Source organism: Enhydra lutris, unplaced genomic scaffold, assembly GCF_002288905.1.
Source record: "Enhydra lutris kenyoni isolate GAN:26980312 unplaced genomic scaffold, ASM228890v2 scaffoldscaffold3, whole genome shotgun sequence".
In the NCBI taxonomy this organism is placed as follows: domain Eukaryota; kingdom Metazoa; phylum Chordata; class Mammalia; order Carnivora; family Mustelidae; genus Enhydra; species Enhydra lutris.
Window position 1 is genome coordinate 24574919 of NW_019154087.1, and position 25777 is coordinate 24600695.

The 25777-nt window shown below is 39.7% G+C and overlaps 1 protein-coding gene across 6 annotated transcripts in view; it reads right to left on the reverse strand.

The window, feature by feature from the left end:
* LOC111157263 (nephronectin) overlaps window positions 1-25472 on the reverse strand; it is a 76621-nt gene extending 51149 nt beyond the window's left edge. For 4 of the 6 annotated variants that reach the window (XM_022518588.1, XM_022518572.1, XM_022518580.1 and 1 more), the window contains exons 1-2: window positions 25261-25472; window positions 22949-23049 (exon numbers count right to left, since the gene is read on the reverse strand). In XM_022518588.1, coding sequence (XP_022374296.1) covers window positions 22949-23049; window positions 25261-25331 — 172 coding nt within the window. In that variant the 5' untranslated portion in view covers window positions 25332-25472. Of the gene's footprint in view, window positions 1-7772; window positions 7824-22948; window positions 23050-25260 lie in introns of all 6 variants that reach the window. The other 2 variants (XM_022518564.1, XM_022518546.1) reach the window with 1 other exon arrangement.
* Between the last annotated feature and the right edge of the window lie 305 nt (window positions 25473-25777).

Sequence of the window (25777 nt, forward strand, 5' to 3'; positions counted from 1 at the left end):
AAGGAATGACAACTAGATGTACTAAGTGATCTTTGATTGGCTCTGGATACAAAAGAAAAAAATCCATAAAAATTATTATTGAGATAGTTGGGAAATGTAAATATAGATTGTTTATTACATGATATCATTGTATCTATGTTCAAATTTTTATGTATGATAATTATATTGTGGTTTGTAGGTAAATGTCCTTGCTCTCAGGAGATGCATGCTGAAATACTTAGCATTATGTGCCATTATGTCTCTAAGTTACTTTCAAGTGGTTCAGTGAAAGAGAGAGAAAAAAATGTACAATATATTAATAGTCGTACATGGAGAGTACATGGGTGTTTATTGTTCCTATAGTTTCGACTTTTCTGTGGATTTGAAAATTTTCAAATACAAAAATGGGAAAAAGTTATAAAAACACCAGTAGAATAATATGCACACCTTGACAAATATTATTACTTAACTTGAGAGCCACTGTTCACTTATCAATGCACTCTTGAGAGGGGTTTAAGAATACAGGTGCTGAGACCCATGGGGTCGCAGCTCTACTACTTAGGAAACATATGACCTATGCAGATTACCCAGCTTCTCTCTGCTCTAAAATGCATACCATAGGTTAAACCAGAGAAAGTAGCCAGAATTCCCATTTTTTACTAAAGAAATAGTAAACCCACAGGGTGCATATAGAACTTAGCCATAGAGTTGTTGGGAGAGTCAACAGAGAAAAGTCCAAATAACGTACTTAGGACAGTACCCACCTCACAGTAAGGGCTCAATACAATGCTAGCTATAATGAGTATTATAAGGACGGCAAAGAGGAAAAAGTAGCAGTGTCTAAGACACTGTTTTAAGAACTGAGGGAATACAAATTAGTAAGATGCCAAGTCCTCATCCTCAAGAGGGTAAGTCTAGTAAGGAAACAGAAGTAAGCAAAGATGTCTTCCTAACAGACGCATGTAAAGGATACAGAAGAGGAAATGATCAATTACATAGTTTAAGAGACTCAGAAAAGGTTTCAGAAAGGAGCAAAAAGAAATCTACAAGACATCTGACATTGTAATGTAAGAGTTCATTAGAATATAATGAAGAATATTTGTTTTTGTTAAAAATTATTTTATTTATTTCAGCGGAGGAGATGATGCAGTAATGTTGAGGCTTACTGAGCAATCATCACAAAAGGCCAGCAAAATTTAATGTAACTATTCTCACCAGCAATCAAAATCCCTATGTTTAAAAAAGAGCCACTGATATATAATGAGTTGAGCCATGTATTTACTATTAAAAAAATGGAATCACTTTTGTGACTATGCAGAGATTTATAGGATATGAGGCATTTGTCAGTTTGGCCTCCTGGGTTTTCATTTTGTTTTTTAAGAAAACATTAGTTCATTAATTGTTCTAAATTTATTAATGAAGAAGCGTAAGCAAAAATTGAGTAACCACCTAAATGACCATCAATCAAGGATTGGCTAAGTTAAGTGATGGCACGGTGGCCTCCCGGCCTTCAGTACTGTGGACTTCAACCAGTCCTGACCTACAATTAGAGGGACCTCACAAACCCGTGATTTGACTTTGCACTCTCCTCCTTACTTTCACTCAGTCACTGACTCCTCGCATGGGCATGTTTACTTAGCTCATCCTAGTGACTCAAACACCGAAACCACAGCTCTGACTTGACGCCTGCTTATCCCACCAACCTCCTCTGCAATCACACCCACATATATACCAACAAATTGCAGTTCCCAGAAAACAACGTATTCCGATACTTCCATGCTTTTCCATGGAAATGTCCTTCCTTCCATTGTCGGCTGGACTAATACTCATTCAGGCTTCAGTAGTACTCAGATTAAATGTTACCATCTCGGAGATTTGCTTTAGACCCTCATTCTGAGTTTGAAGCCCTTCTTAGTGCTTTCTATAAGCCTCTCAGTGCTTTTATAAGCATACTTCTATCATAAATTATTTATATATGTTTATATACATATATATGTATATAAATATATACACATCATGCTATATGATCATTATTACATAGTTATTTTCTTTATCTAGTTCCATTACACTTTGAGCTCTTTATTTATCTTTTAAGATTTATTTATTTTAGAGAACCGGGGGTAGCAGAGGGAGAAGGAGAGAATCTCAAGCAGACTTCCCGCTGAGCTCAGAGCCCAGTGCAGGGCTCGATCTCAGGACACCCAGATCATGACTTGAACTGAAATCAGGAGTCAGATGCTCAATCGACTGAGCCACCCAGGCGCCCCAACTTTGAGCTCTTTAAAACACTGTACCTGCTCTGAAACAGCATACAGTCTCTTGGCAAAGATAGACATGACAGGCGTACAAAGTATTAAGAGAATATAGAAGAAGGAATTTCTCTGCAAAGATGTAAGGATAGGGAAAAAATGTCAGGAAAGGCTTACAGGAGGAAATGTGAACTGAATCTTAATGGATGAGGAGGAATTCACCACATGGATGGGTGAAGTGCCTTCCATTCAAGAACCAGCGACATAGGCAAATCCAGAGACACATGAAGCAGCAGAAGGTCTAGAAATACAAGGGAAGTCCACTGTGACAGGGTCTAGATAGCAGAAAATAGTCCTTCATAGTGAAGGCAGTGTCAGCCTGGAGGTCCTTGGCCTCAAAGAATCAGGAGTCTATCCATCATTGTGAATAATCAATGGACTGTTGGTAGCAGATTCCACAGATTATATTTCATGCATTTTCAAGCATGTAAATTGGCTTCTTTTGGGAACCTGAATCAAGAGTTAAGATCTATGATCTATAACATAGGTCATAAGATAGGCAAATTAAATATATTCATTTTCCCAGTAAATTGTCCTTTCTGAAAACCACAATCTGGTTATTAAGATTACATCCTATTTATCTTTTTTGTCCCTTGTATACAGAAGTGTCTAATCCTTACATCTTCAAAAGTGTGCTGAGCTGAGCTGAACTGGACAGGGTGCAGAGGAAGCTACTGCCCTGGGTAGAAAGATGCAGAAGACACAGTGAACAGCTTCATGGAACGACCAGTCTGGGAGAAAACCAAAGACATAGATCCACAAGTCACCACAGCATAGGCAGGCACGAGACAGGCTCTATGCAAATGTTATAACTCAGTGTAGAGCAAGGAAAGGAAACCTCTCCCTGCTGAAGTAAGGAAGGCAGAGAAGAGAAGGTAGCATCTAAGCCAGGACTTGAGGCAGGGCTGGTGTTCAGTATATTCAGTTAAGAAAGAACACAAACTTCCAAAATAAGTGTAGTCACTTATTCCTGACAATGATTCACTTTTAGTTGAATATTTGCTTAGAATTAGGAGTCATAGTGATCCAACCAAAAGGAGGGAAACAGGGCGTATCATTCATACAGGGTGATTTTCTCCCAGGCAAAATGGTAAACTGGAAAGGATTTTTTTTTTTTTTTTTTCAAAAACTTAAAATGAGTAGGTACCACTTCAGCCGATATGTAACACAGTATTTTTACCTCTCCCCCAGTCTACATACACATCTAAAGTTGATCCTCTATGAACACAGCAGCGATGCTTATCAATGATGATTGAAGAAGCTGGGGAGGGAACCCTTGTGTAGGAGGACAGTGCTGGAGAGATCATCAAATCACAGCCTCAGCCCCGCTCAGATTTCACCCCCAAGCTCCAGACCCAGAATCCAACCACGACCACACCCTCCACTGCAAAGTCTCACAAGCCCTCAGAACATACCACATCCAATGTGGAAGTCATCATCTGCAGTTTCTTCAATGTTCTCTAGGTCACTGAGTAACACAGAAGGAACCTGGACATCAACCTCGATTCTACCTTCATCATTTCCCACAACCACCATCATCACCAAAAGCCACCATTTTACTGAATGTGAATTAACATGGAGCCAGTTACTGAGCCAAGTGCTCTCTCATCTGATCCTCATAAAAACCTCATAGGGAGGGCTCTCAGCTGTATTTTCCCAAAAAGAAGCTCTTGTTCAGAAAGGTGAAGTCAGTTTCTCAAAAACACAGTTCTGAGTGGCAGCGGCTGCCACACCAGCAGTGGCTGTCTGCAAAGCCCAAGCTCCCCACCACTGTCCTGATGCTGCCTGCTTCTCTCTCCCTCCTTTTTAATTTTTTTTTTATATATATATTATTTATTTATTTGACAGAGAGAGAGACACAGCAAGAGACAGAACACAAGCAGGGGGAGTGGGAGAGGGAGAAGCAAGCTTCCCACTGAGCAGGAAGCCTGATGTGGGGTTCTATCCCAAAACCCTGGGATCATGACCTGAGCTGAAGACAGAAGCTTAAGGACTGAGCCACCCAGGTGCCCTACCTCTCTTTTTAAAAGTATCTTTGAATCCCTATCCTTTTCTCCGTTCTTACCTCTACTACTTACGATAAAACCTAACTTGTCAGGTTTATTGTAATAGCCTCAAGTCTCAAGCCTCAAAAAGCTATTCTCTAAATTGCCAATCAGGAAAACTTTCAGAAATTAGCCCCACAACCTTCAGTACCTACAGGTCCCAGGCATTTGCCCTGAAGAAGTGAGCCCCATGGCAATGACCTACATGCTTTTTCCAAATGAGACAGCTGCTAAGCCCCTCCAGTCCACTGATTCCTTGCAGTAATGCAGGATTACTGATTTTTCAGCAAACCCTGATATCCATGTTTCCTGTGAAATATTGGCAACTATTTCAAGAAATGTTAAAATACTCTGTGAATGAGACTAAATTCACCTGTATACTAGATATGACCTATTAGCCCAACTTACAACCTCTGAAATATAAATTTGATTATGTAATTTCCTTGTTTAACATCATTACAATGTTCCTCTGCAACTTTGGGACAAAGGCTGATCTAGTTAAGATGACATCAAAGGTCTTCCATGAGTCAGCCCATTGCTACTTCTCCCACTGCATCTCTTATCTGATGCCCTTCAAACACATACCCCATGCCAGAGTAGGGTGCTTACACTTCCTAGAATGTACCCCCTCACTCTGGCTTCTAACATTTCAATGCACTTTTCTGTCTGGCCAGGGTGCCCTTCACCTGACTTAATTATCCCTCAGGATTTAGTTGGGCCACTACTCCATCACACCTGGGCTGGGATCCTGCCCCCTAAGATATGTTTTTACAGTATCCTAGATCAAAACACACCTCTCACCCAGTATTGTCCTAATATGTGGGCCTTCAACACTGACAGTGAACAACATGGATACCTAGAGCTTCATCTTATAAAGATGATATCTGCAAGTGGTTAGTGGATATCTGCAAGTGGTTATCTGTAGTTCAGAGATACCATGAAGGTAATAGCACTCAGTGTGTATATATATATATATATATATATATATATATATATATACACATATATATATATGACTGTTCAATGAAGGACTCAACTGAACACCACCAAGTCCATAAAATCTTTGATCCTCTCCAGCAAGAAGGGTCTTTTCCTCTGAGCAACCTCAACTCTTTGCCACCTTTTCCTACTTTAGAATCCTGGAAGGAATAAGAGACAATCATCTTACCAAATTAGCTCCTCACGGACAAGAGTCTATGGATCTCTTTGTACCTCTCCCAGCACCTCTCCCAGCACCTAACTTAGCTCTTTGCTTCTAGTAAGCTCTGAAATGTTTGTGGAATAAACCACAGAAACTCTAAATGTTCTACTTCCTTCCAGTTCCTTTTCCTTTGGTTAGCTAATCAAAACCAGACTCTACTCTGAGGTTTGCAAATGGATATTATTAGAGAAGTGAGAAAGGAATGGTTCAGAAACACAGACAGCTATTCAATGAAAGTTTAATTTTAGAAATGATATGTGGGAAATCTCCTACTTCCAACTGATTACTTTCAAAAGATGGGCATATAGGGGCTCCTGGGTGGTGCAGTCGTGTAGGTGTCCAACTCTTGACTTTGGCTCAGGTCATGATCTCAGGGTTGTGGGATCGAGCCCAAAGTTGGGCTTCATGCTCAGAGCAGAGCATGCTTGAGATTCTCTCTTCTTCTCCCTCTGCACACCCCCACCCCACACTCTTCCACTAAAATCTAAAAAAAATAAATATTTTTTTTAGAAAAAAAGATGGGGGGGGCGCCTGGGTGGCTCAGTGGGTTAAACCTCTGCCTTCAGCTCAGGTCATGATCTCGGGGTCCTGGGATCGAGCCCTGCATCGGGCTCTCTGCTCAGTGGAGAGCCTGCTTCCCCCTCTCTCTGCCTGCCTCTCTGCCTACTTGTGACCCCTCTGTCAAATAAATAAATAAAATATTTAAAAAAAAAAAGAAGAAAGAAAGAAAAAAAGATGGGTATATAAACAAATGTATTTAAAAACATGCTATACCGTGAGTATTAGGATGGAATCTAATTAAACACTAGGGTGGTATTCAAAGTATTCTATATATTTTTATATATTGTTCTCTCTATATATTCTATATATTGACCACATGCTAATAATAGCAAACGTTTATCAAGAACTGTTCTGCGTGAGGCACTCATGGCCAGTTGGTAAGTCCCAGGAAGAGGTTCTGAACCTGGATCTGTTGGTGACAAAGCCCACATTCTACAGCTGACTCTTGAACAACATGGGGATTAGGGGTGCCAACCCACCTACAGTCAAAAATCTGTGTGTAACTCTTGATTCCCCCAAAACTTAACTACGAATAGCCTATTGTTGATTGAAAGCCTTACTGATAACATAAACAGTTTTATGCTATATGTGTTATATACTGTGTATTATATGTATATGTGCATATGCTATATGTATTATATATTATATGTTATACACTATATACGGTTTTCTTACAATAAAACAAGTTAGAGAAAATGTTATTAGGAAAATTATAAGGAAGAGAAATACATTTATAGTACTATACTGTATTCTTTTTTTAATCCATGCGTAAGAGTACTCATGCAAACCTCTCCTGTTCGAGTCCATTGTACTTTCTTTGGCATTGCCTCCTTAACCTCAGCCCTATCTCTGCTAGTTAATCCTATGACTCTTAACAGTTTATGAGATACATACACTGTGAATTTTTTAGGTGTCCCTAAACAAAGAAATTCCTTAACTTTTATTTCTAGCACTATCAATTTTTTTCCCCAAATGTTTTTATTGAAATCCTCTCTTAAAAACATTTGATATTATCTTTCACCTATCAGTTTAAAGTACATTGTCTTCTTGGCCCCCAAACCATCAAAAAGAATTTCACGTATTTCACCAAAATTTTCCACTAAAGTGCCATAAGGGTGACTCATTAAGTGACATTATTCACTTCCAAAAATATTTTTTAAAAGGAACCTTCTATGTACCAAGACAATATAACATAAATACTCATAGGTCTGACTATAACATCTTATATACTTCATACAATAAAAATATTTCTTACCTGAATTTTTCCAAGAAGAATTAGTGAATATGAGATACAATTCCCTCAGGTTAATGATAGGCTGGTTGGTGTTAGTAATTTCATTTGGTGGACTTTTTTTAAATTTCCTTCCTTAAGTATTAAAAATATAAACTGTCCTTTAGGTTAGAATGGAGGTCAATTTATTAAATTCATAAGACAGGAGAAAGGAATTATAAACTGAAAGGGAAAAGTTTAATGTAATAACTGAAATGAAATGAAGTTGTATAATTATGAACAGAATAAACACATCTCCAAAAAACATAGTTTTCCCCAAAATTGGCAACTCAAAAACACAACTAATATTAAGTTTTATTGATAGCTCTGTAAAGTTATTATCTAGAGGTTATGCCTTTCAAGACATAGATTAGCCAAAATTATTTCAAGAAATATGTTCATCTAACCTTTGAGCTGGCACCTTATCCTGGCTAGTCTCTGTCTTAAGACGTAGAAAGCTGCAAAACAAATGTCCAAAAAAAGAAATTCCAGATCTTTTCTCTGTAAGGAGGCTGGACTTGGGTATTTAGCAACTTGTTACATTCCCGGAGACTTACACATATTCAACGCTCAGTGCTTTTCTGAAATAAAAAAAAATCTAGGACATGTTTAAAATAGTAATATTTTAGTCACCATTTTGTCATTCAAAAACATTCTGTAACAAAAATATTAACCAAAAATTGAAGTTGTGCTATTCTTTCATAGTCCAAATTCTAAATCAGAGTATTTCAGACCTCTTGCGGCACTGTACCTTCCAATCCAATTTTTCATTTTCAGAATATTAATTTTGGTTCCAAGAGACAGTATCCTTTTATTTAAATGAGTGTTGGACAAAATATCTGAAAAAAATTAAAACTTCGGATCAATTAGTAACCAAGGCTGGTAGTTTTTTAATTGATAGATCTTTACTTACCTGTTTCTTACATACTTTGTGTTCCCTTTTCTCTCCAACTTTGGGGAGGAAATGTTAAGATTTGTTTTTTCTTTCCTTCCACGGCATTTTCTTCTTGCATGGCTGCTTTGGTTGTCAACAGCAACAAGAATTACCGTGAAAGCTCAGCCATTTCACTTGAAGATACATAAATAACCCAGTTTAACGAAAGTAAATGGAAGAATCTTGAAACAATACTAATCGTGGCTAGGGTTTGACCAGCTTAGAGGTCCTAGAGGTAAGGGAAGAGATGATTTATTACTTCTCTGTGAATTAACACCTTCCCTCTTTAAAGCATAAAATATTCACTTTTATTTTTGATTTGTGCTTTTATTTGCGTAAATCAAAATTAGGTGAATGAAGCCTTTTTTGGGATAATAGCAGAAGAGAAATAGTCCAAGACCAAATTGATTCAATTAAAGTAATAATTTAACTATTGATCCAGAATGATTGTTCTGTATTTTTCAAGGCCCACATATTGTTATATGTACATATATATATATATATATATATCTGCTTGTTAGAGGTTTTTTTCCCACATTGATTAGGTTCATAACTAAGTAGTGTTTTGTATCTATTGTTGTTTATGTTGTTAATTTTAAAAGAACTCACCATATCTTGATGTTAACACATTTCTTAAAATAGAATAATGAAATATATCAAGTACAATCTTAGCAAAAAGCGGAAAGTAAATCAAAGCATAAATTGCAAATTACATTCTGGATCACATATTAAGGAAAACTGGTTATGGTTAGGTATTAAAAGGGAAAATATAAAAGGATACCGTTTCTTTAATACTCTTTAGTTGCCAATTTTGAATAATCTAATTTATCAAGAAAAATACATTAAATGGTTTTAAATAAAGGTAAACAATAAAGAATAGCAAACATCATTATTTTCTAACTAGTTACATTAATACTAAGCAGCCAAACAGTTCTGTATAGTTTATTTTTGTCTTATAATATCTTAAAGTTGGGTCGCATGTCTCATACTTAATATAAATCAGCCTTGACACACACAGATTTAGTAAATTTTATGGTATCAATATGTGTGTCCATTAAATAAGATTTCTAGCATGAAATTTTAGCCCATGTCGCCTATTTTTAAATTTGCATTTTAAAACTATACAAAACTGCATTTTAAATCAAAGCAATGTTAAACCCAGAGTTGATTATTTCCAAGAAGTTTCTGAGGTCTATTTTCTATTGATGCATAAGGAAATTTTCACAGGCAGCGGTCACCATAATTTTTGTGAAAGCTGCCCCAAATAAATACCCTACATGTATTTTTTATGGTATAAACTCCATTGCAAGAAGTGCTAAAATAGGATTCATTAGTAGCAAATAATATAGAAAAATCTGTCCCATCATCTCCTGATACTGTTTCTCACAGCCACTGTAAACAGCCACAGTAGTAAACACATGCGACTTTGACAGCAAAGCCACTCATAGTTTAGGAGTCTAGACCTCTCTCCTGCGACTTGCCCCGAACCACTGCTTCAGTTCATCTGAATGCTGATACCATGCACTTTGCTGAGGGTTCTCACTGGTAACAGGCATGGTTAAAAATAACAAGCTCTCTGGGGTGCCTGGGTGCCTCAGTGGGTTAAAGCCTCTGCCTTCGGCTCAGGTCATGGTCTCAGGGTCCTGGGATCGAGCCCTGCATCGGGCTCTCTGCTCAGCGGGGAGCCTGCTTCCTCTTCTCTCTCTCTCTCTGCCTGCCTCTCTCTCTCTACTTGTGATCTCTGTATGTCAAATAAAGAAAAAAAAATAAAATAACAAGCACTCTGATGCTTTTATGAAATTATGAGAAACTACATCTATTAGTTAAATTAAATCTATCTAACTAAATCTGGTGAAACTAAACCATTTGGAGATTAGTTTTCCTAGCCTGCAAAACACAGGTTTTCAGGGGCGCCTGGGTGGCTCAGTGGGTTAAACCACTGCCTTCGGCTCAGGTCATGATCTCAGAGTCCTGGGATTGAGCCCCGCATGGGGCTCTCTGCTCAGCAGGGAGCCTGCTTCCTCCTCTCTCTCTGCCTGCCTCTCTGCCTGCTTGTGATCTCTCTGTCAAATAAATAAATAAAATCTTTAAAAAAAAAAAAAAACACAGGTTTTCAGAATTGAAATTGGACGTTTAAAAAAAATGAGGGCTAAGAAAGCCCTAAGGAACTGGCCCCATCTATTATCCAAACGTATGCCTATCTGCTAGAATACAGTTTACTGTAAATTTAATTATAAAATGCCCAAATGTTAGGCCAAGCATAACCTTTGAAAAGGAAATAATGAAATACCCCAGACTAATAGGACAGATAAAATTACCACATGCCCAAGATAGGAGTCACACATGCCTCTTAAGCAAAGAGCACAGCATGACATACGCACATTTTCACATGTCACAAATGCCAGGTACATGCATGAAAGGGAAAGGTCCTGCCTGACCCTGTCCTCCTACCTCCCAACCATAATCTGCAGCTAGGAAAAGTAGTAGCTCTAAAAATTTCTCTACACCCAACCTTAAATTTCACGCTGTATTTCTCATTGTCAAAAAATTTATATTAGCCCAGGAAACTCTATCCATAGACAACTATCCAATGCCAGATATTTAAGACACCAAGATCCAGGACAAGAGATCCCATGAATAGCATTTTAAGTATTTTGGATAATCCCAACTTTCAGACCACTACTTTTTAAGTATTAGAGCTATAGAATTCATCAGAATCCAACAGAAGATTAGAGAACCGAACATATCTACAAATAATTTCTTTATAGTTTTCCCCCAATTCCCCAAATAGTTTCCCCAAAAAATAATTCTGCATTAGTTGGGAATGTTTATATATGGGAATGTCTTAATTCTTGGCCATAGTAACCAAGATATGATGAACCTTTTAATTCACTGATGATTTTAAAACTCAATCCAGAAATAAATAAATAAAAATAAAAATCCAATGGACAAAGGACTTTGAACCACCATTATCTATGTGAAACACCATGAAGTATTTATGCAATCATATGAATATGGGACAATTTATCCAATAGAAACTATTACCATAGTAAATGTGTAGGATATAAAATCAGCTAGAAATACCCATGCATGTTAAAAAATATATATATACAGCTAAGTGTGAGCTGCAATTTGTGTTTCTTCTATTTGCTATTTGTTGGCATGCAAATATTTGGCAGGTAATTATTAAGCACCTACAAATCTTAACATTGAAATAAAATAGTACCAAAGGCTTTAGAAAAATATTTTGGGTGGCAGGAAGCTTATATTTGGATAGTCTATCTGTGGAACTAGTTTCTGTAAATGTCGCAACACATACCTTTGACCATTTAGGGATCTCTCCTAGAAACTGAGTTTGAGAACCCTAATGTATGAAAATAAGGCAAATATTTTTGAAAAACAACATTATTTTTGACAAGGTAAGCATAAATCCAGAAATTTCCAATTGTTTCTTCCTTTGTGTATACCAGTGTAAATTTAATCCATGATGACGTATTTCCTAAAATCTCACCATAAATCAGTACTATCTATAAAAGGCAACCCTAAGCTTGTGATAGGATGATGTTACAATAGGAAAAGGTGTCAGCTCTGGAGAATTTATATCACTAATCTACAGAATGGTTAAAAAGATACTGACCAAATGAAGTGTTCCATTTTAAAATTTAATTGACTCTAGGTTATCCACGTGCCAATAACTGATGGCAAATCCTCAGTCTCAAACTGCCTCTCCCCGTACATCTAGTACATAAGTAAGGATGTCTCTCCAGCCTTTAGTCAGTGTATGGTGGAAAATGAGGGTCTCTAATAAATTATAAGTTTTTAAATTTATAATGAATATATAAATAAAAAAGGGTTTTTTTCTTCAAAGTCTACTATATTCTAAAGCAAAGAAATTGCTTTGCCTATTCATATCTTTTTCCTTCCATAATGACAATAACAAGTTCACTTCATATTATTTATTATTAGACTAAGTTAGAAGTAAAATTGTTGAGAAAATCTATGAAAGAATATGGAATGAACACATAGATATCTGGCACTATTTTACCACACATAATAACATTTTATCTGATTAAGGCTTTAATGTACTCTTTTATACTGGCTTTATTAGTAATTTTATTAGAAATTCTATTATGGGGCGCCTGGGTGGCTCAGTGGCTAAAGCCTCTGCCTTCGGCTCAGGTCATGATCCCAGGGTCCTGGGATCGAGCCTCACATTGGGCTCTCTGCTCAGCAGGGAGCCTGCCTCCTCCTCCTCTCTCTCTCTGCCTGCCTCTCTGCCTACTTGTGATCTGTCAAATAAATAAAAATCTTTAAAAAAAAAAATTCTATTATGACCACAATTATCTCTTTAATTATGCACTACTATTAATTAAATGATGAAATGAGAAAGCTGAAAACTTTTACAGCATTAAAACATAAAATTTATTTAATTTGATATTATTTAACTAAACTCTATACTTTGTAACACAACAATTTTTAGTAAGTGGGTGTACATTCTGCAACTAATTTGCCCTGGTAGATTCCCAAGGATGCACTGTGAATCACAATAGGTTATGCCACTAACGTTTTTCTATGGTTGTAATGACTGACATCATTTCGAAACTTTTTCAAGCCAGATTATTTTGGCTGCATTCTATTATCTTTGATAACGGATTATGTATTTGTTCCCATGACAGAATAGAAGGTTTGGGCTCTAAAATGTCAGCTCCTTAGTTCCCTTCCAGGTTGACTGACACAGGGTAACAGTTCTCAGACTGGTTCGATTCCTGGTTGGTACAGATCTCTGTGAATAGGCATTTAAAGCCTCTGCTTTCTTTGTCTGCTTCTCCCAAGGAAATGGGGTACTTCCTGGATTACTGCCCTCTCAAGACACACACTGAGCTATCTTTCTTTAAGAGACAGGCTCTCTGAGGACATGTGTCTATCAGTGTTTCAGGTTCCATTGACCCTGGAGCTTCATGACTGCAGGAGAATCAGTGCTTCCTCACACCCCAGCGAAAAGGAGCTAAATTTGAGGCAGGTTAGGAACATGAAGAATACCTACCATGGATTCTGCTTTGAGTCTATTCAGGCCTAAGAGGCTTATTTAAAGCAGCCCTTCATGAGATCCAGGGAAACTGGAATAACAACTAAGGGTCATTTGGGCTCCTCTGCATATCTGTAACAATCCAGAGCTTTGGGGGGAAATGAGCAATGGTCAAGGAGTTTGTTGTTTCTGAGTTCACTGGCCCTATTTCATGGAACAGCTCAAGTAGGATAAATGATGCCTAGAGGCAATGTTTATGCCTCATCTCTTATTCCAAGCCACAATTTGCTTAGAGATGAATAAGACCATAGCAAAATGGTGATGAACTTTTATACTGATATCCAATGAATACAAAAGTAACTCATACAAGATCGATATAAAAAAATTCTCCCACTGATTTATTGACAGAACCTCCTTATACTGGATCACAGGAGACATCTATCTACACTCCAATCACAGCGACTCTGGATACACACTGTACCAAGTGTTGACTGATGTTTAAAATACATGAAAGGAAGGAAAGAAATATAAAGAGAGGGGGAGAGAGAGAGAGGTATGGGCTAGACTTTAATAATACAGCAAACTTCAGGATGTTGTTAGGGATCCTAACTTAAAACTGCCTTTTCTAACCTGGAATTGTCCATTAAGCCCTAAAGAGTTCATAAATCACAGCTATTCTGAGATGGATTGAGCAGAGATATCAGAAAGCTAAGTGTGTAGATAATGCTTCTTAAACTTCCCATGAACTGCACTGTTAGAGTAGGGGGGCCTCATCTTAGATCAGAGCATCTTCTAGGAAACAGCTTTGTACAACCACCACTGGCTTCATGACAAATGTTGCTGTGGGCCCTTCCTCTCCACCATTCACTCCCACTCCATTAAGGACCACATGAAAGTCTTCTTTCAGAACTACATGTGGGAAAAGCCATAATTTCCCCCAAATAACTGGTCTGATTTTCCCCTAACAAACATCATGAATTATATGAGCAGTAACACTTTTCTTTTTCTGTTGGCTACCAGAAGCTAACAGCCACATTATAAGACATAGTTAGGATCCCATGCCTGACATATCTACATGTCAATAACTCTCCTCCTGCCAGCTTACCTTTTATTCTCTCCTTTTTTTCCCTCCCCCAGCCCTCGTTAATTCTGTTTTCCTATTTTATTGCATGCATTCCTGACAGCCACTTCATATCCTCCCCCAAACAAAGTAAAATATAAACAAAAAGAAACAAAGGAACAAATTCTATTTCTCTTTTAAACTATCTTCTCAGGGAATCAAAAATAAAATGTGGCTGATCAGAAGGTTTCCACTGCATAATATTATCCATGATTTAATCCCCTTTAAGTGACATATTTTATAGAAGATGGTTTATAAAAATAAAATGAGTTCTTCAATTACTGTACTTCCATAAAAATAGAATGTCCCTCTAACTCTCCCACATCCAAATGTATATAACAGTGATGATGAATATGCAAAGGTATTGACTACAGCACATTTCATAAAACCAAAATACTGAAAATCACCTAAATATGCACAAATAAGAATTTTAAAATTAATTAAGTATTTACATCTGGTGAGGTATTATACAGCCATTTAAAAGAATGAGTCAGGGGCACCTGGGTGGCTCAGTGGGTTAAGCCTCGGCCTTTGGCTCAGTCCCTGGTCTCAGGGTGTTGGGATTGAGTCCCGCATCAGGCTCTCTGCTCAGCAAGGAGCCTGCTTCCCTCCCTCTCTCTCTGCCTGACATTCTGCCTGCTTGTGATCTCTCTCTGTCAAATAAATAAATAAAATCTTAAAAAAAAAAAAATAAAAGAATGAGTCAGGTTTACATGAACTGATAAGGACTGATCCCTAAAATGTGATACATGAAAAAAGAAAACACAAAATAGTTCTTACTTTATGCTATCAATTTATAAACAAGAATAAGTTGCAAATGCTTACAAATCTCCGCAAAAAGCAGGAAGAAACAGTGCCTGGGACTGGAATTAGGTGTCAGGGAAACACGGAAGTTAAAAAGAGTTACCTTCACTACCTTCTCTCTTTCTCTTTGAGTCTTTTAATTTTGCACTTAGGCATGCATTTATTTTGTTAAGCAAAATGATTTTAAAACATAATTAAAATAAAGATTAGAATCACTAATGGAAAAGTTATGCCTTGATGGTCTTAAAGTCATTTTATTAAAGTATTTTGACACAACAATATTTTAATGTTTCCTGAAAATCTTTTTATCATAACAGGTCTCCCAAAAAACTTTATTCAGATACCAAAATTCTACATAATCCTCCCTAATAATAAAAAAAAAAATCCTCTATACAAAGTGATAAAAATTATGACTGACCTATAAATAAAAGGTCAATGAATTAAGCAATTCTTTAAAGAATCTGTAAATCCTTCTTACAAGTAAAAAGGACCTCACATCCATAAAAAAATACACAGCCAATTGTCAGGATGCCAGGTAGAAATCCTGGCAAATGGACAAACCACATTCCATCTTCCCAGTATGAGCCAGTTGCCTCTGTTCCAAGAGGAAACAGAAGAAAAAGGGGGACAAAGGTCCTTCACTGACCTACCAGAGGGGCTTTTGGGAGAAACAGGAGGGATCAGAGTGTCCTAGAATTAAGCAACAGATCAGATTCTGGATATGGAACTGCCAGAGCTTTAAGTCAGCACTCTAACCCAGTCTTCTCCATAACTATTTACTACCAAGTAAGAAACCACTTGGCCAGTTGGTCAAAACCACAAACGTATATGCCATTTGATCACACATAAAAAGTTACCTTGTAGAAATACTAGCACACATCCAAAACAATATTTCTCCATTGTATATTTCAAGGTTACTTATTTTAGAATTGTTTATATTAGTAAAAGATTAGGATCAACACAAATGTCCATCAATAAGAAACTGATTAATAAATTATGATATAGCCATGCAGTGGAATACTATACATCCATTAAAAAAGCAGGCTCCTCATGTACTGATGATAAATAAAGCTTTCCAAGACACACTGTTAAGGAAAAGGAGCAATTGCAGAACAATGTATACTTTCATTTTTGTAAAAGAAATGGGTAGAGAAGAGAGAGAAATTTGCCCATAAATATATAAAACCTTTCTGAAAGGTACAAAAAAAGCTGATAATGTTCATTGCGCTGAAGAGGGATACTTGAGGAAATAAATGCATTTTTTCTTACAAAGTAAGTATTTTTAAAAGATTGATGGGAAAAATTTTTAAACCTGCATCAAGTTGGTGGGAAAGGGCTGAAACTATGTGTGTGGTGGTGAGGAAGGAGGGGGAGCACCAAGGATGAGGCCATAAGAACCCTCCTCTCCTTCCCTTTCATCTCCCACATGATGAGTATCTTCCATTACTCACTAAGAGATGCCGCATGCAATCATTCAGCATCACTGGACGATTGCTTTAAAAGCATGCAGTTGAGTAAAATGGACTCAAAATGCATATAACCTGAACTCTACAGATAAAAAGCACTCTTCAAAAATGCTGTCTATTACGCTCGCTATAACAGAGACTAAAGGAGGAAAAACACACCCATGTGTTTTGAAGCTTATGGGAAAGTTTTCAAGTAGAAATACAATGTTGCTTCTGGGGCCAGAAGTGCCTGCTTGATAGCAATGAGTACTCGTGTATTCCTTCACTTTCTATGACAGACATCTCTGAGGCCGGGATCTGAAGTCAGATCTAGCAGCAGACCTTGCAGCAACTCGAGTTGTTTCCCTTTCTGTGACCTAACCTCCCAGTTTAGGAAGTACCAACGTTTCTAATCCATAAGGGCTAAGACCCTCCCAGATTAACATTAAGAGACGATGGTAGAAAAGGAGTATATCTTAAGAGCATTATATAAAGATCAATTCCAATAGGAGAAAAGATGAAGGAACAAAGTAATTTCTGTGAAATTTAACTTTCAACACTATGCATACTCAAAACTACTTGTTTGAAAAGGTCAAACTTCTTTGACACCGATTTTAGTTTGGAATCTACATTCCAAGACCACTTGAAGTTACCGAAAGTACATGGTGTTCTTAAATAAGCTTTTCACAGAAAGAGGTAGTTGAATAATCTTAATCAAAAACTTCACTTCCTCAGGATTTGGAGCAGGTTTAGTGCTAAAAGTAGTTATAGGAGTGCCCACTGCCTTGCTTTTATTCCTACCTGGGGAAAAAACAAAGGGAAAAAAAAAAAAAAAAACAAAAAACCAGAATCTGCATTACCACCCCTCAAAATAGAGAAGGAAGCTAAAATGACATTAAGGCAGTGAAGTGTGCTCAGCCCCATTAAGGTGGCCCCAGGACCTGATGGCCTTCTGCAACAGGGCTCTGGGCAGTAGAGCCTACCTGAGACCCCCAGTTATTCCTGGACTAGGTATGACTGTATGGGTCTAAGGAAGGTTAATTATAAAATGCAAAACCACATTCAACGGAGGTTATCATAGTTGCTGCCTCAAAATGGAAAGGCATTTACTAGGAATAATCTGTGAGGGAAACCCTATGTATGGTCTTCAAAGCCAATTCCAGTATTTCTCATTTACTCTAGATTATTTTAAAGAAAAGTGTTCAAAATTTAAATAATTGAAGAAAGGTATAATTTATACAATTTTGTGACCAGGGACAGGAAACCAGTATAGGGAGCAAAAATTAATAAATCACATTCCATTTTCACAATTTTTTGAACCCAGATACAAGTAATGAATAAAACATGAAATTTAAATGTTTCATTTACAAAATCAAAATCTCTGCTTAAACTAATAATCTTTTCATTTGAAATACAGAAATTTAATAATTTGCTCTGTCTTTCAAAGGTCCTCATTCCTGAGCCAGTATTATATATTATCCGGCAAAATTATTTAACAACTTCAAAATAGTTTCAGAATAAATTACTGCTTCTCTGTCCCCTGTCGCACTAACCTATACATTTATTTAACTTTGATAAGAATTCAAAAATTTCACTTTCCCTGACAGTTGTACAGTTGAAGCCTTTACTAACCTCAGAGATGGGATAAGAAGAAATGAGGTTTAGAACTAATAAAGCAAAGACAAACTCCAGATACAGGTTTTACATCTTTCCAAATTTTTCAGAAAAATATACCAGAACATCTGCATTTTGCCTGGTTTTAAGGAAAAATGATACAAAATCACCCTAATTCACATATATCCTTCAGAAACCATAAATTGCTCAGTGATAGTCAAAGAACTCAGAAAATAGCTTTGTTAAAACCTGGAACTTGTTGTATTTTGAATTTTTCTTCACACCTCTAAAAAGTGCCTTCCACAGAAACACTACTGTCATAGCCACATACACAGCCAAATCTGTAAGTCAAGTAAATAGAAAAACCACCATATAGAAATACAATATTTAGATCCTCTATACTCCTTCTATATTAGGGAAGCTCTTTAAATAGCTAACCAGGTATAAACATTAATGACACTCATGTGTCCCAAACTACCTAATGCTTTTAGTTAAGAGTTCCACAGCATACACAGTTGTTTTTTAAAATAAAATACACAAACCTTGAGAAATCATCTTTTACAGAGATCTCCACTTGGTAGGAGAAATTGTTAAAATCATTAAAGTGAAATGTACCATTAATATGATGGGAAAGTGAAGGAATAGAATAATTACAGAACAAGAAACGAGTATTTTGTGACAATCTGAGTAATTAAGATGTGGTGTGTTGTAAATCTGTAACTATCAATGTTTGTGCTTAAGAAAATCTCACTTTACCACAAAAAGCCACATCAATAGTTGATAAAGATAAAGCTCAAGACAACTGGAAAATCAAGTTCTGAATTCTCAATGCATAGGGACCTATTTATGGGTCAGAATGGAGGTGGGTGGGGGGATGGGTGAAATAGGGAATGGGGATTAAGGAGGACACTTGTGAAAAGTACCAGGTGATGTATGTAAGTGCTGAATCATTATACTGTACACCTGAAACTAACATTACACTGTATGTTAACTAACCAGAATCTAAATAAAAACTTAAAAAAAAAAAGAATATAAAACAAAGAATCAAAGGATAGAAAGAAGGTAAGGGTATGACCTCTAAAAGAACTATGAAAACACAACCTGACTGTTTCTGGACTAGGTCCTGCTTTCCGCAACCGGGGAGGAACGTTGGGATAGAATGTCAGGTGGCACGGGCAGGAAGCAGAAGATAGCTCCTATGCATGTCTGGGTAGCATCCTTCCTTCCTCAGTGTCTGAGGGAAGGATGAGAAGTCCAGCTGAATGCGGCTCGTGGCTGGACACCGTGACCAGGAGTGGGGGCTGAGCAATACAAGCTGTATGCAAAGTCAACTGACCCCAAACAAGGCCATGGAAAGGGGAGTAGCAAGCATGTTCTATGCCAATACATCTGCTTGTCTCATAGCAAGAGAGTCAAAACATCTTATATATGCTCGACCAAATGGATTAAACACCAAAGGGTCATGGCACTAGGACATGAGATATAATAAAAATATATATATAATGAGGGTATGGCCTCCCCCACTTGCACATCTTCTAAGGGATAAAGTGGGAGCTTCTGTGTCTAGGTGGAGATAGCTTACTTTTGCTTTGCTGAGCTAGTCTGAAGGAAAATTCCTAAGTGAATCGTTGGGAAAAACAAGAACCAAACCTTTGCTGAGGAAAGGAGAATGCTCCTCATGGGTAAGAACTCTGAAATGATCTGAGGGTCAGAAAGACAAAAACAATTTTCACATTAAATTTCCCAGAAGCTCTTTGGAATCTTTGTAGATAGTCCATTACCAGGTATAAGAGTTAATGAACAGCGAGGCATTTTTTCCTTGAATAAATGGAGGGACAAAAGTTTCAATTGCATAAAAGCTTCCTTTAAAAACTAATCAGGAGCTTTCTGTTTGTCCCCAGCAAGCCTCTGTTTGGTGTTCTTCCTACTTTGAGCTGACCTCTGGCCCCTACATTCCTCTACCTGTTTATAGCAAAACAAAGACAGGGGAGCTCTAAGCTGCCAGGAGACATTTGGACCATCTGAGATTCTGGAAAAAACAAAAACAAAAAAACACAAGTAAACATCCATCTTTGAACTTGTTTTTACAACTCTGCCATTTATAATATTAATGGTAATGATCCACCTGGCTTTTTTTAATTTAAAAGCATTTTATTTTATTGTACACGGAGAGCCTTGGAATCATTGTTTTTATTTTGGCAGTAAAATGCAAAAATACATTTATCATGCCTAGAAAACAAAGAACCTGATAGCATGGGTATGTCCCATTCCAGAGCACTTTCAAAAGCAGTATTTCTTCATATTTCTTTACTTTCATCAAACATATACATAGCATTTACTCTGTGCCAGGAACAGCATTAAGTGCTTTATGAATAACTCATTTACACCTCATTTATGGTCCTGTGAGGTATTATACTATTTTATATCCATTTCAGAGATGAGGAAAATAAAGCACAGAGAAGTTGAATGACTTGCTCAAGGTCACACAGCTAATAAGGGGGTGGAACTGAAATTTAAACCCAGGCAGTCTAGCTCAAGTCCACATTCCCCTCCATTACGTTGCCTCTCAAACTTTTCACCAAATCTAAGTTGAGATAAACTGTGATTTGTGCAAGATCATCTTAGACGTTTTTATAACATCACCATTCAATAACTAACTTGTCATTGTTACAGCTTCCTCAGATTCTCAAGGAATACAAAGAAAAGATGAATACTATCAATTATTACACTTCACCACTTTGCGTTCTGTTAGAAGCAAAACAAAGGTATAGAAAATAATAAAACAGTGTCTCATCTCTGCTGGGAAAGCTAGTTTGCTAGGAACTTACTTGGATATTTCAATTCAGTAAGCCACTGTAACTTGGAAAGGTCTTTGCGCTCAAATTCAGAATCACCCAGCTGCTGTATACCAGAGAAAATTTAATTACATGTAAAAAGACAGAACAGCTCAGAGAGGTTCTTTCTGGGGAATTCCACAGTTGATGAACCTCTCAGAGACAGAGGAATTTTCTCCTTGGCATTCTTAGAGTGCATCTGGCAGAGTGCGTACGTACTCCTACACCCCTGCACCCCTGCCCCTGCTGAATGCTCTGGCACTCTGCCTCCGGAGAAGGTGTGCTCCACTGTGCTCAGGGCCTTCTGCCAAAACAGCTTTGTCCTAGGTAGGCCTGGGGTACTGTGCACACCCCAAAGCACTCCAACCTTCATTTTGGGAGTGCCCTGACAATTAAGGCAGCAAAAGAGGAAATTATCTCCATTCCTGCAAAGAAACTACTCATTTGTTTAAATTTGGGAACAGCGTGTGCGTGTTGGGCCAAGAGAAGGGTCCTCTCTTCACCCTTTGATTATCAAAGCCTGATTGCTCTTCAAATACCCCTCCCTACCCTGGTGGTCTCCAGCTGGGCGAATACTTCGGACACCCTGGTATAATGGGCAGAAGACAACTCCACCAGGTACCGTTCTTCTTTTGGACCATCTTCCCTTAAAAACAATTAACCAGTAGGGCACAGCAGCTTTGCCTAATCTTTTGTTTACTGGAAACTAGAGTTACCATCATCTCCCCTTATAAAAAGGGTCAATGGCCCAACCGTGCAAAAGTCTGGCCCAGTGGCTTGCAGGTTAACAGACAAACGTTAATCCGCTTTCCCGTTCCGTATCCAACCAGGGATGTCAACCCATGACCATTACTCTCCCTCCTCCTCAAGGTTAAGGGCAGATACGCACAATTCTCAAAGATGAAAACAGCTGTGGGTATTCTTAGCTTTCCTAAACTTAAATCTACCCAGTTGCTCCCACCTTTAACATACCTCTAAGGCAAGCTCTGCCCTGTCCAGCTCCAGCCTCCTTCAACCCACCTTTCTATTACCCTAAGCTCCTTTCTCATGAACAATAAAACACTGGGATATAAGGAATCCAACTTCGTTCCCATCATCTCACCAAACACACCAACCTAGCACAATGCCCCAGAAATTCACTTGATAATTGCAGATTTTCTCATAGGGGAAGTGGAATACAATTTTGAGACCCAGATAAAGTTGCAAAGAACAAATTTCTAAAACTTCCATGTTGTGGCTCTGATTTCTACCATTAATATATCCACGGAAAAGGTAAATATCAGTGTTCTGATTTGGCTCTTATTACATGATTACTTCTAGAACTTAAAAATAATGCTTTTTCACAGGTGTTACTTATTATGGTGGGTGGTCCATTTAGAACACAGTCAATACAATCTCACTTCAAAAAAAAAAAATAAAAAGGTTTACAAATAGGCCACTTTCCACAACAGGTATGGTAAGGATTTTATTAGTGCTATAAGGTTCAGAGTCTGTTTAGTGTAAATACAGTCTAGACTAATTATCTCACCCCCATCTCAGAGTCTGGAGCACAGAAAAGGTCTGATGAGAAAAGAGGAGCTGGAAGTACTGGGGACAAATGCTACAATAAGCATCATAGGTGGTTCTCTGAATAACAAAGCAGGCACCTTAGGACTGTTGCCTCAGGTTGAGAAGGGGCAAGGAATGTTGGAACCACACCACCAAGTCTTGCTCAGTAATGAGCCCAATGATGTGCAGAGTGAAGCCATGTATGATGGTGGAAAGCTGCACCTCTCAGGTGGAAAGTCCCTGGGGGATGATACTCACGCTGACACTGTCCCCAGGACCGGCGGGCCCAGCCCCAGCAGCAGTCAATTCTCCCACCATAACGACACAGGCCAATCGAAGACACTATTTGCCTGGGCCACCTACCAAACAAAAAGATTCAAAATAAATAAAGACACTTTTGAAATTAAAAATAGTTTCCTGTTATTATTTTTTTAAATTTAAGTCACACCCAACAATTTTTGATGAACTCCTTCATGCCTGCAGAAATTTAAGGATAAAACATATTCAGGAAAATAGTTCTGCTGTGATCTAATTCCAAATTTCAGAAAGTTAAACACACACACTCTACACACTACACACAGGAGTAGGGGGAAAGGGAGGGGAAGACCCTTTCTTAAATGGAAAAAGCACCAGCTAAAACCAAGAATTCTCGAGGCTGACACTCACAGGGTGGTTTCTGAAGCTTGAAATAAAACAGATTCCTCAAAGACCCACACCTGTTACTTGGGGGAAAACCAGTTCTGACTGATTTATCATAAACTGAAAAGTATTAAATAATAGGACATGTCAAAGCCAAAAGAAAAAAAATTCTGCCTTTTATTTCTGCCTTAGAAAAGGGCAGAAAGATGGGAGCGTCCTCAAAATCAAATGAATCAGACCTCTTTGCAAGACTCTTTGGCAGAAAATGTTCCCAGAAAAAATAAAACAGTATAAATAAAACCAAGAAGAGTTTAAAGGGTAGCTAACATCTCAAATGTCCTTGGGGTTTGAAACTTTTCTGCATCAACAATTCATGTTATCTTCCTCACTCATGTAAATAAGGGCTAAAAGTATTCAATTTCAGTATACCAATTTATCCACCAGATTCCACTTTCACACCTTATTTGGTGAATCTTTTCTTTGTTTATATTCACACCTGATTTCTGCCCCCAGAGGGTCAATGTTTTAATTGGCTGTTTTAAAATTAAAGCTACCTTAACATCTTGTGCATAACCATGTGACATATTTCCTATTGCAAATGTGTGTGCCAGAAATGCACAACATACCCGAATGTGAGCAAAGAATTGCTTTAATAAAATAAACCAGCCTCTGGCCGCTCCCCACATTTTCTCAAAACACTCCTAATCTTTCCAATTCCCGGTTCTTTTCTCTCCTCCTATGCCCTCAAGCCCAAAGTACAAAATAACCCCGAACTCTCGATTTCCTCCGACCAGGTGGTAAACAAGCGATTGCGCTTTTCCTCCTCAACGCTCCGCTGGCTCCCCCGGTTCCCGTTCCCCTCCAGGTACAAGAAAGCTAATCAATCGCGGAACTGATTCGTTCCAAGATTACAAGTGAAACAGGTGCGGCTGTCTTTAGGGAGGCGCAGAGGGATACGTGACGGGGTCAGAGCCGGGGTGGGGGGTTCTCTGAAAGAGGAAGGCTGGATGGCGGCGAGACCCAGGTTAAAATCTCCGCCGGCTGCTCCAGCCTGGTTCCTGCGCGAGCAGCAGAGATCGGCGCTCGGGGCGGGTCTGGTCTCTCATTGCACGGAGGTGGGGTAAGCGAGCACGCCCTCCTGACACACACACACACACACACACACACACACGCACACACTCTCTCTCTCTCTCTCTCTCTCCCTCTCTCTCTCTCTCTCTCTCTCTCTCGCCCGAGCAGATCCCGCGGCGGGCCACAGAGCGCCGCGCGCCGCCGCCAGAGGAGCGGCTGAGTGACAGCGGCGACGGAGCCCGGGTTGTTGGAACCTGTCAGAGCACGCTGCAGCCAGGCTCGCCCCAGGTCCCGGAGCTGTGTGTGCGTGCGTAGCCGTACACAAACACACACGGAGCGCTCCTCACCCCGCCCCAGTCCTTATTTTAAGTCCTCCTCCCTCAAGAAAACCAAGTGTGGAGGCAAACGGGTCCTCCCGGGAAGCCCCATCGCTCCTACGCCCCCGCCCTTTGTGTGAGCGGCCCCGACAGCGTCCAGCCCGGCTTTGGCCCCGCCACCTGAAGTTGCGCCGCTCAAAGAGCCGTCTAACTCACACCCGAGAGCTTCCTGGCCGGCGGGGTCCGGGGCATCACCTGGGCTTACGAGGCTAGCCCGCGCCCTCCCAGCCGAGGTGCGGGGCTCCAGGAGCCTTCCTACTCCTCCGCTGGCCCCAGTCCCCGAGCCGGAGCCGCGGCTGGGCTCCCAGACTCTCAGGGGGCGCCCTCCCCAGCCTCGGACGGCCACAGGTTGCGAGAGCGGTTCGACGACTCTCCTCCCGCCGACGCCGAACTTCTGGCCGCGCAACCCGGCGGAGAGGCGGGATCCCAGCACCGCGAGCGCGAAATTAGCGCTAGAAGAGGGCGCCCCGTGGCCCAACTCACCTCACGTCGAACTCGGCGGCCGCCTGCAGGTAGAGCGAGGAGCCGAGCACCAGCGCCAGAAGGAAATCCATGTCAGGCGGCGAATCGCGGGCGGCAGCGCCACTGAGCGCGGGGAACAGGTTGGGGGTGCTGGGCGCGGAGGAGAGAGGCGCTCGTCTCCTTGGCTCCGGGAGGAGTGCGGGCGCCGCCGCGACTGCAGCTGCTGTCGGAAGAGAGCGGCGCGGCGCGCAGCCGGGGCAGGTCTGCGGCGCGACGCCGGGAGCCCCCTCTGGCTCCCTCCCCTCGAGGGGAGGTGCTGCAGGGGGAGCTGCACCGCCCGCGGGGAGGGGGGCGGGGGGCGCGCGTGCGCCTGCTTTGCCGCCCTCGCAGCGCAGGGCCGCGGGTGAGGCCGCTTGGCCCCTCGGCGGGGATCTCGGGAGCCGGATCGCCGAGGAAAGCGGCGTCTCTTGAGGGCCAGCCAAGTGGGGCGAGCGCCAGGCTGCGAGGAAAGTTGCAAGCCCGGCCTGGGCGAGGGAAC